The sequence below is a fragment of the Phocoena sinus genome, chromosome 9 (assembly GCF_008692025.1).
Source record: "Phocoena sinus isolate mPhoSin1 chromosome 9, mPhoSin1.pri, whole genome shotgun sequence".
NCBI classification, from domain to species: Eukaryota; Metazoa; Chordata; class Mammalia; order Artiodactyla; family Phocoenidae; genus Phocoena; species Phocoena sinus.
The window spans coordinates 2,740,578-2,754,227 of record NC_045771.1 but is presented as its reverse complement, the minus strand read 5'-3'; the positions used below and the strand labels follow the sequence as shown (position 1 = coordinate 2,754,227).

The following is a 13,650-nucleotide window of genomic DNA, read 5'->3' as shown; positions in this document are numbered from 1 at the left end:
CCGCAGCGCCGTGCATCGGTCCACCGTCGGGCATTCCCGTCCATCGGTCCCCCAGCCCGTCGTCCCCTCCCAGCTCCGCCCTTCGGTGTGTCCGTCCCCTCCCCCACAGCCCCGTCCGTCAGTCCGGCCCCGTCCGGCCCCCCGCCCCCGTCCGGCTCCCCCCGTCTGGCCCCCGGCGCCGTCTGTCCGCCGTCCGTCCGCGCTCCCAAGTCAGTGCGCCGGACGCAGGGCTGCGGTGGCGTGTGATGACGTCATATGGGTCGCCCGCCCCCGATTGGTCGCGGCCGCCTCACCAGACCGCGAGCGGACGGGCGCGCGGGAGGGGCGGGGCGCGAGGTGGCCACGCCCCCTGGCGCTTGGGGCGGGCGGCGGGCCGGGGCGGGGTCACGTGACCCGGGGCCCCGCCGCCCGCCTTATAAGCTGCGCGGCGAGCTGAACGCCGCGGGCTCAACTCCAGGCGGTTTGGGCCGTGACGCTCCTCGGCGATCTCCTCCCTCGGCGAGCCCGCGGGCGGGCGCCCCTCAGCCAGGTACGCGAGGCGCAGCGAGGGGACCCAGGCCGGTGGCGGCGGGGGTGGGGTCCCGGTGTCGGGCCGGGCGGGGATGTCGGGGTGCCGGCGCCTCCACTCCCCCGGCAGCCGCCCCTCGAGACGGCCTTCCACTGGGATCCTCGGCACCGACCCTCGGGGCTGGGCGCACGCTCTGACCCCAGCCCGAGTCCCGGAGCGGGGGACTGCACCCCCGACCCCAGGTGGGCTCTGCCAGTGATCCTGTCAGTTCGGAGGACCCCAGCACCTTGTCCTGGGCGGCCGGCCTCCAGGCTAGCCTGGCTGGGTCTGCCTCCTGCAGACGGACGGGGTCTGAAAAACTTCTGGACTGGACGGGCCAGAACTTCGGGGCTTATGCAGAGGGGCACTGCGGCGGGCGCTCAACGCTCAGGTGTACCTGATCTGGCTGCCGCTGAAAACAGCCTGTGCAGCTCCCAGGCGGGGTGTGTGGGCAGGGTCCTTGCGGAACCCGTGGGCTCCCCTGAGCGGCTGACTCCGAGGGCCTTGGGGGTTTCCCTGGACGTACCGGCGATGAAGGCGAGCAGAGCCCTCCCTCTGACCGGGCCTCCCTGGACCTGCCATGTCCTTTGGAAGTGAACTTGATCGGGGTTCCACCTCCACACCCCCTTTTCCTTCTAGGAAAGCCTGTCACACTGGTGGCTGATGCCCAGACTAGACGACCACCCCTGGAGCGGTCCCTGCGCTAAGGGCGCGAAGCACAGAAGCCACCTGAGGGCCAGTGCCAGAGGGCTGGAGGCCAAAGTGGGAGAAATGATCACCTCCTCAGTGTCGGGCCCCTCTCCCCTGGTGGCCCGCAGTGCCCGGGGCACTGACCCGGCTCACAGGCCCGTGAGCGCTGGCGTGGGAGGCCGTGGCAGCAGCGGCCACATCACCAGCTGGCACCACCACCTGCTGCAAAGGAGCCTGGTGCTGTTCTCAGTGGGCGTGGTCCTGGCCCTGGTGCTGAACCTGCTGCAGGTCCAAAGGAACGTCACCCTGTTCCCCGAGGAGGTCATCGCCACCATCTTCTCCTCCGCCTGGTGGGTTCCCCCGTGCTGCGGGACAGCAGCTGGTGAGTAAACACTGAAGATGTTTGGTTAAGAACGATTTTCAGCCTCTGAGAACCGTTCATTTGAAAACCGAACCATCCGCAGAGGGGAAGTGTGCATCTCCAGTGATTGTATTTAGAGAAGGAGGCGGGGGGAGAGGATGGTGATCCGCAATGCCAGTCTCTGGAGGCTGGAAGAAGCCCAGCGATTGGGGACCAGGTGTGGAGATGATTGGCTGTTTCACGCTTGTGCCAGGCTGACCGAGGTCCTTCCCTCTTACTGATCCGGCCCTGAGGACAGTGTTGGGGGAGCCCGCAGCTGTCATCCCGAGCGAGCTGTGCGATTGGCCGCTGGCAGAACTGGTGAGCGAGGGAACTGCAGTGCGATTGGCTGCCCCAGCGAACATGCTACAGCGCTGGGTAACTGAAAACAAACCGTCACGTGGGCCGAGTGGGCAGAACTGCTGCCCGAGCGGCCTCCCACACTTCCTTTTTCGGGATGCCCGTGAACGTGCCAAAGCCAGGCCTTCCCCCTAAAGCGTTGGGCTCCATAGATGAAGGAAAACAAATCCCTGTTCAGAGTTCATATTGCAGTACACCTGGCCAGCCGCAAAACATGACCCAGGGTTAGCAGTCTAAATTGTGGACAGCAGTCTAAATTGGGTCTTTTTTGAGTAGAATTTCTTGGTCATTTGGCTGGTTTTATAAACTTGCTGAATTGGTCTCAGCTCAGGTCACAGTACTTCTCTGGTCACACAGCATCCACTGACCAGCAAACACTTGTCAGATGCTTTCTGTAGCATCAGCTCTCCCAGCTGTTGGCAGCACAGAGTGAGCGGACTGCCCCTGTCAAGCATCCCGGTCTGGCGGGCAGAACAAGCGTGTACCTAAGTGACCACGGTGCTACAGGAGGGATGCCCTCCTGTCTGCTTCGTAGCTGATGTTTATGGACTGCTTACCTTGCATTTTTATATGTTTTGCTTCCTTTCGTCCTTACAAAAGGACTCTGCTGTAGCTCCATTTTACAGACGTGGAAACTGCATTACAGAAAGGTTAAGCAACCGTGTCCAAGGGGACACAACTGAGTGACAGGCCCACTGTTCTTAACTCTGCCTACTCCCCCGCTGGAGTCTGGGTGTATCCCCTGCGCTGTGGAAACACGTTGCCTTCTCAGCATGAGGCTGGAGTGGAGAGCTGTGTTCCAGCCGGGACGTGTCATGGGAGGGATGCTGTGGTTACCAAGCAGTGGGGAGAGTGTTCTCATTTTTGTTCTTGGAAAGATAGGCTCCTACTTTGTTTTTCTAAACCCTTTCGGTATATGGCTATACACACTGGTGCTGTGGCCTCAAGGCCCTCGTGGAAGCTCCCCTCCCCACTGTACGATGGAACAACACTGATGCAAACTGGAGGCCCCCTGTGTAGGCGCAGAAGTAGTTTGCTTATGGATAATTAACCCCTGGCTCCATTCCTTCTGTGCTTCAAACCAAAGAACTGCGATTTTATTTTAAATTTTTCGAAACAATGATTTTTGTTTGTTTGTACTTGAGGAGAACAAAAATGTAAAATTAGTTTTAATTCAAATATTACATTGTAGCTGATAAATCTTCTAGGAAAAGGAATGGTTTGAAAAATATGTTAATAATTGCCACGCAGAGATCACATCATTTTCAGCCGGTTCTCTAACGCTGCTGCCTTGTCTTTCTTCAACAGCTGTCGTCGGCTTGCTTTACCCCTGCATTGACAGTCGCCTTGGAGAGCCACACAAGTTTAAGAGGGAGTGGGCCAGTGTGATGCGCTGTGTGGCAGTTTTTGTTGGTATCAATCACGCCAGCGCTGTATCCTTCAGTGGGTGTGCTGTCCAGAGCAGCTTCTTACGTTACACGGTGAAAGTCTCGTTACTTTTAATGAGTATATATCACATCATGAGTCAGCTGAACCATCTTCTTCCGAGTATGTTATTTCAGAGCACGTTGCTCAGTTTACTCTCAGCAGTTCTCATAACGGTTCTTGGAGTCCTTTCAGTTCATTTCAGGAAACAGTTAACACCAGGAACACAGTGGACGTCCTCATTCAGTCCTTTCTCAGGCAGCATCTGTTGGATCCTCAGAGTTCACCTTGTGAATTCCCTTTACATGGCTACCTTACATCCTTCCACCGTGAAGACCTGGTTCCTGTGGCCCAGTGAGAAGTGGCGAGAGCATCACTCTTCTTGGCGGATCCTTCCAGAAGGTGGAGGAGAAGCCTGTCTGCTTCTCTGTCCCTCCCTGGCATGACCACGCAAGGCCCAGGGCCAGTCAGAAGTGGTGGCCTCTGGAATAGGGTTCTTAGTGGAGGCTCACTTCAGGATCAGGTGCTGGCGTCCACGGGTGGAACGCACAAGACATGCTGCGCGTCTGTACACAGTGCATTCTTCAGGAAGACGGGCCGTGGTTTACCAGGTCTCAAAAGATTTATGGTTTCTTTAGCACAACTAGATTATATTTTTGGAGAAAGTTAATTTTAGAGTTACTGCTTCTTAAATCCGCTCTAGCCTGATTTTAATGATAAGAATGTCAGAAAAGGGTATTATAAGAGGTCTGGGCTCTGACAAACTTGTTTCGTCCGCAGTTGGTAAGCAGTGTTGTGACGGAAGCCAGTCGTGTCTCCACCAGCTGCGACCGTGTCGTGTTGGATGCCATCCTGGTGAGGTGTCTTCTTGCAGACGTGGAGCGAAGACTGGGCTTGCTCAGTTCAACCTACTAATAAAAACGAGAAGTAAAAGGGGAACTATAGATGGCTTACTAGCAAAGTATGCTGTTGGTTGAAATACCAGCAGAATTTTATATGTAGCTTTCAGGAAGCTTACTTGTAAAGTCAAGTTTTCAACCCAGGGATCCCAGAGAAGTTCCAGGTCATCTCGGTCACGGTAACCTTGTATCCAACAGATGCTCTCTGCAGCTCACCTGGCAGCTTCTATGGATGAAGAATTATGTGGTGCACACATAATTGTAGGCCCTGGGGCTTTTTTGGGTTTGACCGTATTAAAAAGCGTTACGCTTTTCCTTAACTCTGCATCGCCAGAAATTGGATTTTGCCAATAACGTTCAGCTCTCCTTGACGTTAGCAGCCCTGTCTTTGGGCCTTTGGTGGACATTTGACCGTTCAAGAAGTGGCCTTGGGCTTGGGATCACCATCGCCTTCCTTGCCACTGTGATCACTCAGCTGCTGGTGTACAATGGTGTCTATCAGTAAGCATGGGCTCTCAAATATCACCTCCGTCCGGAAGCTGTTACGTAACTTTTTAAAAAAATACCTTCTAAGCTAAGATGTCATGTCTTTTCTGTAATTACATAGCATAAACTTAGACATGAAATTCTCAAAAACGCTGCTTATTGTTGATGCACGTGTTAAAAATGCACCACGCGTAATTTAATGTAAAGGAAGACCCAGCAGCGGCGGTGAGCGTGGATGTCACATGCTGACGCTGCTGGCGCGCCGTGTGCCTGCCCTACCTGCGCCGGGGAGCCGGCTACCCAGGGGCTCACATCTCCTTCTCTCCAGGTACACGTCCCCGGACTTTCTGTACATCCGCTCCTGGCTCCCGTGCATCTTCTTCTCGGGAGGTGTGACCGTGGGAAACATAGGACGACAGCTAGCCATGGTACGTACAGTTGTCACCTGCGCGCCCAGCTGTGGTTCCCAGCTTCACAGGCTGAGTGTACGTGATACATTATGGTTGCTGTTGATAAATATCTAGTTGAGACTCGCAACAGTTATTCAGAAAAGCGTATTTAAAAAAACTAGGTGCAATACCCAGGTTACTCTTTGCTAGATTATAAAGATTCAGGGAACCGTAAGCTCACAACGCACACTGAAAGGAACTAGAGTTCCACTCACGTTACAGATGAACTGCAGCTCCTGTGATAACTGGCAGAGAAAAGTTACTGAATGGCTAAATGAATGATTTATAATGAGTTTCCTCCCCGCCTTCACGCAGGTACAGATGATGCTATGCTAGGGAAAGGACCCCAGGCCAGGCCCATGAGAGTGTGGACCAGGCTGGGAGGGGGCTCAGCATCCCTGGGTAGGTGCACTCCAGCCTGGACCCTGTCTAATAACTAAAGAGAGAGAAACGGGACCCCCGCACAGAGCCACTTCCCGAGAGCCAGAAAGACAAACGAAGTCGGGATGACTTAGCAGTTATTTCCGGGAGTTAATGGTCGACACTTGAGCGCTTTGATGAAATGTGGACATTTGACTGTCAGTTTGAATAGACTTTGACTCGAGGCTTAAATAAAATGAACTAAAAAAAAAGAAACTAGAATCTTATAAGGGCCATTTCTCTCAGAGACACTCTGGGGCTTTGTCAGAAACTTGACTTGGTTCCTCAGATGGTGTTTTTAAAAACAAGACGTTTATTCGTGCCAGCTGACGGTGGCTTGGGAGGGCCAGATTTGAAGGCTGCTTGGCTGTTTCATAAAAATGGAAGTAACTTCAAAAGGGCAGAATTTGTAATGTGTTCCACCGGTTCCTGAGCCCAAATCATCCTTGCCTTCCACCCTTTTGTGACTCTGTGTGGATCTGCTTTTGCCAAAACGAAAAGACTCAATTGAAAAACCTTTCTTTCTCGACCCCTCATGAGCATCAGAGGACCTGGCTCTTCTCACACTCACGGTGGCCACAGTCTCGTGGTGCCCCTGTGCTGCTCCCTGGAGCCCTTTCCGGTTCAGAGTAGAACGAGGCAGCTCTATGATCCCTTACTGCTTTGGGATTTTTATCTTCAGTGCCGTTTAGCTGAGGAGTCCTAATAGAGCTTTTGAGATAAGTTGTCTTCAACCCCCGTGACTCTTCGTGGAGTTAAAAGTGACAGCATTCAGCCAGCTGGTTATAAATTCGGGAGGCTGGGCTGATGCTGCCATGCATTTATGATGAAGGTTTTTAACCAGCTTTAGTCTTTTTTTTTTTTTTTTTTGGCGGTACGCGGGCCTCTCACCACTGTGGCCTCTCCCGTTGCGGAGCACAGGCTCCGGACGCACAGGCCCAGCGGCCACGGCTCACGGGCCCAGCCGCTCCGCGGCATGTGGGATCTTCCCGGACCGGGGCACGAACCCGTGTCCCCTGCATCAGCAGGCAGACTCTCAACCACTGCGCCACCAGGGAAGCCCAAGGGTCTTTTTTGATAGAGGTAGACACTACACATCATGCACAAGCTCCTAACAGCTAGAAATGGTTGAAGGTAACTTATTTTACAAGAGTGGCACAATCACACCTTTGGTCACGACGCTGAATGAAGGTGGTTTTATCAGCGATCATTCCATCCTTGTCGTAGGCATTTTCGTTTTTGAAAAGATGAAAGTTTTAAACCTAACTTAAGATAGCTGGCATAATTGTAATTCTCCCCACTTAAGCTTTTTCTTCTTTTTCACTCTTTAAAGTTGGGGAAAAAACTTGTATTTGGACGTTACTGCTGTGTCTTGACACTGGAGGAGGGTGATGAACATCCCAGGTCATCAAAGGGAAACCACCCTCCCGGGTCTCCGAGCCCAGCGCGCCTGCCATATTTACATCCGTGAAAATGTAAACCCTTACGCCTGGATCCCAGCTGAAGGGGGAAACGGCAGGCCCTTTCCAGCCGGAGGAGCAGTCACAGCTGGTTTTACCAACTCCCCCTCTGGCTGCTGCGTCCAGCATGGGTCCTCGGAACAGATGTGGTAGCGGGCGCCCGCTGCCGGCTGCTCCAAGGGAGAAAAAAGCTAAGTCCCTTTTCTCCAGGTTTCCAAACCCAGCGGAGGGCACAGTCAGTGTGAATGAAGGCAAAACGATTGCACATCACGTCACAGCTGTGTTTCTGCCAGAAGTCAGGCGAGCGAATGAGGGAGACTTACTCCTATGAGTTACTTGAGGCCTGCGATTGAGGAACCAGGTTTAAGTAGTTTTAAAGGATCGGTCAGTCGGATTGGCAAAGGCGTGCAGCACTTGCTCCCAGGGTAGGGAACAGGACAGGGGGTGTGTAAAGGAACGAAAGTGGCGATTTCTGAGAAGGAGAACTGCAGGTAGTTTGGGGTTTTTTCTCTTTGGCATTTTTAAAATTTACAATGAAAACATTACAGTTGACCTTTGAAGAGCACGTGGATTGGGGCACCAGCCCTCCAAGAAGTTGAAAATCTGAGTGTGACGTAGAGTCAGCCCTCTGCTTCCGTGGATTTAGCCAACCACAGACCACGCAGCGCTGTAGCATTTACTATTGAAAAACATCCGCATGTAAGTGGAACCGTGCTGTTCAAACCCGTGCTGTTCAAGGGCCAGCTGCACTTGTATGAGCAGAAGCGCTAGGGTGCGCACAGGAGTTTGTGACAGGTCTCTGCAGCGGGGGCATGTGTGTCAGGAGGTGGGCAGACCTGCTGCTGTGCCCTGTTGAGATCGTTTACGTGGAGGTCACTGCAGGACTCTGGTCCCTCTGCCCCTGTGCCGTTTACTGGGAGCAAAGCCTTGGCCTTGGGTTGCGGATGACAAAGCAGCACATCAGTCCCCCCAGAGCTCCCAGACTCTCATCCCTACCCCAGCAGCCCCTCCCTGAGTCTGTCCAGACTGGTCTCTGCCTTTTTGTTTCTCTCTTCTTCCATCCTTCAGAGTATCTGTAAACGAATCCACCCTGAAAGCAGTAGAGAATCTTAGTAAAAAGCCCACCTTTGTCCAACAGGAATTGTGTAGCCTTCGCACCCAGTTCCGCTAACTCTTGCACCTTTCAACCTACCCCTCCTCTTCGCAAACCCTCTGTCCGCTTCAGCTTGAACTGAGGATGCTGCCTTTCTTGCCACTCCCGTGGGCTGGCAGGCGGCCTTTCTAAAACATGCTGCAGCAGTAAAAGACCAGTGCGTGAAGCCCAAACTGTATTTTTCACGAGAAGAGAACTGCAAGTGTAGGAAATTAAATGTGCTTCAGATTACATCAGAGCTGAAGAATGAAAACTCCGCTTATAATAAGCTTTGTTTTAGAAAACTGTGGCTCCCCGTGACACTGAGTGTCCCTGCCCAACTGCAGTCTTCCCCAGGACCTCTTGTTGCGCGGGCTTTCCCCACCAAGCAGCAACAGGTGGCGGGCTGGAGCGAGGACACTGCGGTAAAAGCACCCACAGGTGTGGCTGCTACCCTCCTCCACCTGCCTGGCCACTGCAGTTGCAGATCCCAGTCGCCTGGAGGAGGTCCCGTGGGCCTGGGCTGCGGGGACCCTAGCACGTAAGCCAGGGCCACTGAGGCTCGAGCATCCTAACACTGGGATGTGTGCCCTGCTGTTGTGTATTTGTGTCCAAGAATTGTTAACCTCACGCTTATTCTCTTTGGGGACTCTTGAAAGTTTAGGCTGGGACAGGCTGGCACCTTGCTAGAATCTTTCTCACCCAAAAAAGTCTTTAAAAAGAGCAAGTTAAACATTTTCTTTTTAAAGAAGGAGTTAAAATACTTAAGCCAAGTCTTTATTTTCTTCCTTCAAAGAAAGGGAAAAAATTAACAGCTTATTTGTGAAAGTGAGCTTATTCTTTGTTAAGAATTTGAAAACTCATTTCCATCCTTAAAACCCAGGAAATGGCTCAGTGCCTTAGAAATGGGATTGGTCAGCACCGCCCATTTCTTTTCCTCTGGCTGTGCCGCTGGGCCCTTAGACAGAAGACGGATCTGAGGTGGTATTTTAGGGGCAGCGTTTAAGAGTGAATTCTTGGTTTAAAACTTCACCGAGTAAGGCTTTTGTGGTGGGACGTGATTCGAGTGAAGAAGAAGGTCTGAAGGTGGAGACCTTAGGTGGGCGCTGGTCAACACAGTGACCAGAGCTGCCCGAGTCCAGTGCGACGTGGCTCTGTTCCCTCTGAGGGTGACCGTCCCAGCGCCTCTGCATCCCTCCCCCTCGCGCCTTCTCAGTTCCCACTGCCCTTAAAAGAAATATGGTTACCATCAAGGGCAGCCATGCCCCAAACCTACAGGTTGGCTTTGCTTGAGTGTTAGATGGTCCGAGTGGCTTTGTCTTTGTGGTATTCGTTGTCAGCCTGCATGTTTAAAAGTGAGTCCGTAGCATCATTTTATAGAATCTGTACCTGTTGCCGTTTGTAGCTTAAAGTCTTTTCTCAAAAAAAGTAAGGCTTCCAGCTGCCACGGCGAAGAGCGTGGCCCTGCGTCCTGGGGCCCAGGCCCCGGACACCTGGTTACAGGTGCGCTTCCCTGGCACGTGGAATTCAGTTTGCCTTTCCTGTTTGCCATCCAGCGGCTGCTGGCAGTAATAACAACATTAATTAGCGCTTCTGTTGCACTCGAGGTGTTGTGCTAAATAGTGTCACTGCCGGCTGAGGCCTGTAACGGCAGTCTGGAGGTAGGGACTCTTGTCAGCCCGCTTTAGGGATGGGGAAATCCAAACTCAGGAGGCTGACCACCTGCCTGAGTGGGTGCAGCGCAGGGCTGGAGCTGGGCGCCTCGGGAGCGCGCGGAGCTGCCCTTGCACACCGCTCCCCACTCTACTTGGCCGGCCGGCTGCTAAGCCAGAGGTTAGAACGTGTGCTGGGGCTCTGGCTCCGTGGCAGGAGGCGTGGCGGTCTCTCCTCATGCAGCCCCGTGACCTCAGGAAGGTCATCTGGCCTTGGATCTGCTCCTCCAGTGGAACATCTGTCCTCTGCTGAGGACCGACCAGGCCGGGCCTGGACAGTGGTGACAAGTGCAGGGTTCACCTCCCTGAATTTCTGTACAGGTCAGTGAGGAAGCGTGTGTAGAAACGTCTCCTGAGCTGTTACACCCTCCACCTCGCCTGAGAGGGATGGGCCCTGTTTTCTGGGTGAAACAGTGGCTCCTAGCCCTCCTAGCCCCGGACAGGGAGAGGACCGCGGTGGGGTTGTTGGAGCTTGTCTGCTGCTCCGCATTTCTCGTCTCCATCATCTTATCCGACTCAAAGGAATTTTTTATCTTTCACTTTTTAGGATCGGCTTAATTGGTAATTAAAATATGTATACATTGGGCTTCCCTGGTGGCGCAGTGGTTGAGAGTCTGCCTGCCGATGCAGGGGACACGGGTTCGTGCCCCGGTCCGCGGAGCGGCTGGGCCCGTGGGCCATGGCCACTGAGCCTGTGCGTCCGGAGCCTGTGCTCCGCAACGGGAGAGGCCACAGCAGTGAGAGGCCCGCGTACTGCAAAAAAATAATAATAATAAAATAAAATATGTATACATTTAGTGCTGATTCTCTCGCTCCTTTTTCTCTTTTTACATGTAGGGTGTTCCTGAAAAGCCACATAGCGATTGACTCTTCAAACCCACTGATCCTGAAGAATGGCAAGATTTGGGAGAAAATCTGGGATACTGGATTGTGGCAAAGATTATCTTTTTTCCTCAATGATCTTTTTAGATTGGGCTGACTGTACAAGTGACTCCTGGAAAGCAGTTCACCTGTTTTAGAGCAGCAGACTGGGAAGATGACCACTTGTGCTGAGATGTCACCTTGCCTGACGGCATTCACGCCTGGGTCTGCTCAGGAGGCCCCAAGTGCAGGCCGGCCGGCTGCAGGGTCCCGAGGATTCGGTTTCATGTGTCATTAAAAGCAAGCTGCCATATTTCCAAGCCTTGAACTAAAGCCTAACTACCAGCTCTGGTTTTGTATCAGCGCCCAGGGGAGAGCTCGATGGTGCTTACAAAGATGAAGTGTGATAAAATAGGAATATTACTTATCCAAAAGATTTCTAAAATAGGGTTGTGTAAAAAAAGAGAAAGGCAGGGGCGGCGAGCTTAGGGTGGCAGTGCCGGGCGCCCCGTCCCGCAGCTGCGCACGTGTCCCTGCGTACAGCCGCGCTTTTCATTCCTCCGTGGAGTCGCATGTAGACAATCTTGCCGAGAGCAGAAGGCAATGAGAGGTCATCGTTCTGCACTGTGATGTGCTGGAATGCCCACCTCAGTATTTATGCAGTTTATCCAGAATCCGTAATCATCTAGGAGGGGCACCTGCCTGCCGTGTGTCTCAGTCTTAGTGAGCCAAAATCGTGTGTTGTTTCTTTGATACTCCAGAACAGAGATGACTGTTTTTTCCCACAGCCCTATGGGATTTGCAATCTGTGATTGCCTTGTAAAAAGAAGAGTGCGTACGTCACTGTATTAAACATTTGGTGTTTCTAAATACTCAAAGACGTGGTGAGCACAAGGTATTCATTTAATGGCATAGACCATGTTTGTTAGACCCAGTTTGCAAGTACTGGGTCTCCAACTTCAAGTGCAATGTATATGAAAACCAACCTGAGCCTTGTATCCTCTTAAATATTTATTTTTTTAACGTATGAGGTGTTACAGAGGGTTCTCCATTTCAGTGCTGCATGGGGGCAAAATTCAGCAACAGCCCCTCTCAGTTGTGCAGTTACTTCGTGGCTGTGCTCTCCACTGAGCCGGTCCTTTGAAATACTCCAGTTTTGTGCGTTTAGTAAACTTGTAATTTTTACTCACAAATTTACCTTTTTGTATTTTGCAATTTAAATGTTTTGGTTGTTTTACACTCTGTGAACATGGCTGGATGAAAAGACTCCTTCCCCCTGAGCAGCTGGAGGTCAGAGCCACTGCCAGCAGCCGTGGGCTGTGCTCTCAGCTCCCCTCACGTGATGGTCCTCGTTGCAGTTGGGTTTTGTTTTGAGGAAAATATCCTGGAGTAGGTTACTGTAGCTAATTTGTTTTAGAGGAATTTTGTTTAAAAGAAAATAGGATCATTCTGAACTTTGCAATGACCCCCTTACACATTTTTCTGAAATCAAGCAGCTGTGTGAAAAGAGTTTTCAATGAGGCTATCAGCAATTCATGAAGAACCAGAAGTTATTAGATGAGAGCAGGCATTGAATCCTTCAAATATACTTGATCACGCACAGTGAGTATTGTTTTCTCTCGAACTGGAAGTAAATCTATACCTGTTAGAAGCAATGTAGCCAAAAGATGTGAATCTGAAGAATTTTGTTGCCGATACTTTACAGCGAGTGGATGAACCAAAGCCATCTGAGTCTGTAGAATGTAAACTAGTGTGAACACGCTTTGCACTACGCCAGGTTTGAGCATTAGTGGGATCCACATTCACACCAAGTTTTCAGCATTGTGTTCTTTTGCATTCATTTTTTACTTTTATTAAAGGTTCAAAACCAGCCATCGTATTTATGGGTTTTTCTTTAAAAAGGCGGGGGATTCTCTCTGTAGGATATTCAGATTTGGAATGGAAGAATATTTTATAGCTTTTCAAAATGTACTAAGTTTCAACACAACCTCTTGGGAAACTTCGTTTTCCTCCTGGTGGAAAGTGACGTGTAGTTTAGCCCAGTTTAACTTCCTCCTGCCCCTCCCACTGACCCTGGGAGGTTGGGCGTCTTCTTGGGCCTTGCTCTGTCCTCTCCCAGGAATGCTATCCTCTCTCTCTGGGAGAGAGGGCCCTTTCTCCCTGTACTAGAAAGGGGGGGAGGTCTGGACACCCAGAAAACAGAGCCCAGGGAAAGGGAAGAGCATCCAGCCCAAGTAACAGCCAGCACGTCCAGGGGCCGCGAGTGGCAGGCCACACGGCAGAGGGGCAGCGCCCTGCCCGAGGTCCACTTCCCTCGGTCCCTGCCGGATGTAGAGCCGCCCCAGGTGACGAAGGTGTCAGGGCCCCGCCGCACACGCTGCCCTCCGCACAAGTCCGCTGAATGCCTGCTCTGCCAGCGCCGGGTGCTGGGTTGGACAAGAGTCAGAACTGGCCTCAGAGGCTCTCATCCCGGGGCCCCAGTGCCAGACCAGGGGAGGTAGGTGTGAAGGGCACCACCGAGACAGCGAAGAGTGGGTGCTGTTTGATTCTTTAATTAAAGAAGTAACAACTGTGCGCAGTTTGGCACCCAGAGCGGCCCGATAAGCCATCCTGCACGACCCGCACCGTCCCAAAGGTGAACCAGGGCCCGGCGCTGCGGGAGATGCCCTGGAATTGCCCTCTCCCCCGAGCGATGTTGACAGGGAAGCTTGAAAAGAGAACAGGCTTCTGGGAAGGGAGGCAGGGCTGGAGCTGAGCTGCGGTCCTTGGTTCCGCTGACTCTTCCCCGAAAGCAGAGGGACAAGAGGAC

At 52.5% G+C, this 13,650-nt stretch overlaps 1 protein-coding gene across 4 annotated transcripts; it reads left to right on the top strand.

Moving 5' to 3' along the window:
* The first annotated feature begins 414 nt into the window (after positions 1–414).
* Positions 415–12,711, top strand: INSIG1 (insulin induced gene 1). 4 transcript variants are annotated; one of them, XR_004351485.1, is made up of 7 exons: positions 415–529; positions 1,187–1,619; positions 3,306–4,033; positions 4,203–4,508; positions 4,656–4,822; positions 5,136–5,235; positions 10,818–12,711. XR_004351485.1 is itself a non-coding variant. In XM_032643536.1 (6 exons), exons 2-5 carry the CDS (start codon positions 1,211–1,213, stop codon positions 5,201–5,203), a joined length of 759 nt encoding a protein of 252 aa, XP_032499427.1. In that variant the 5' UTR covers positions 415–529; positions 1,187–1,210; the 3' UTR covers positions 5,204–5,235; positions 10,818–12,711. The 4 variants fall into 4 exon arrangements, 2 of the variants coding, with proteins under 2 accessions (XP_032499427.1, XP_032499425.1); XM_032643536.1 differs by lacking the exon at positions 4,203–4,508 and having other exon boundaries at positions 3,306–3,430; positions 4,656–4,812; XM_032643534.1 differs by lacking the exon at positions 4,203–4,508 and having other exon boundaries at positions 3,306–3,430.
* Positions 12,712–13,650: the final 939 nt, after the last annotated feature.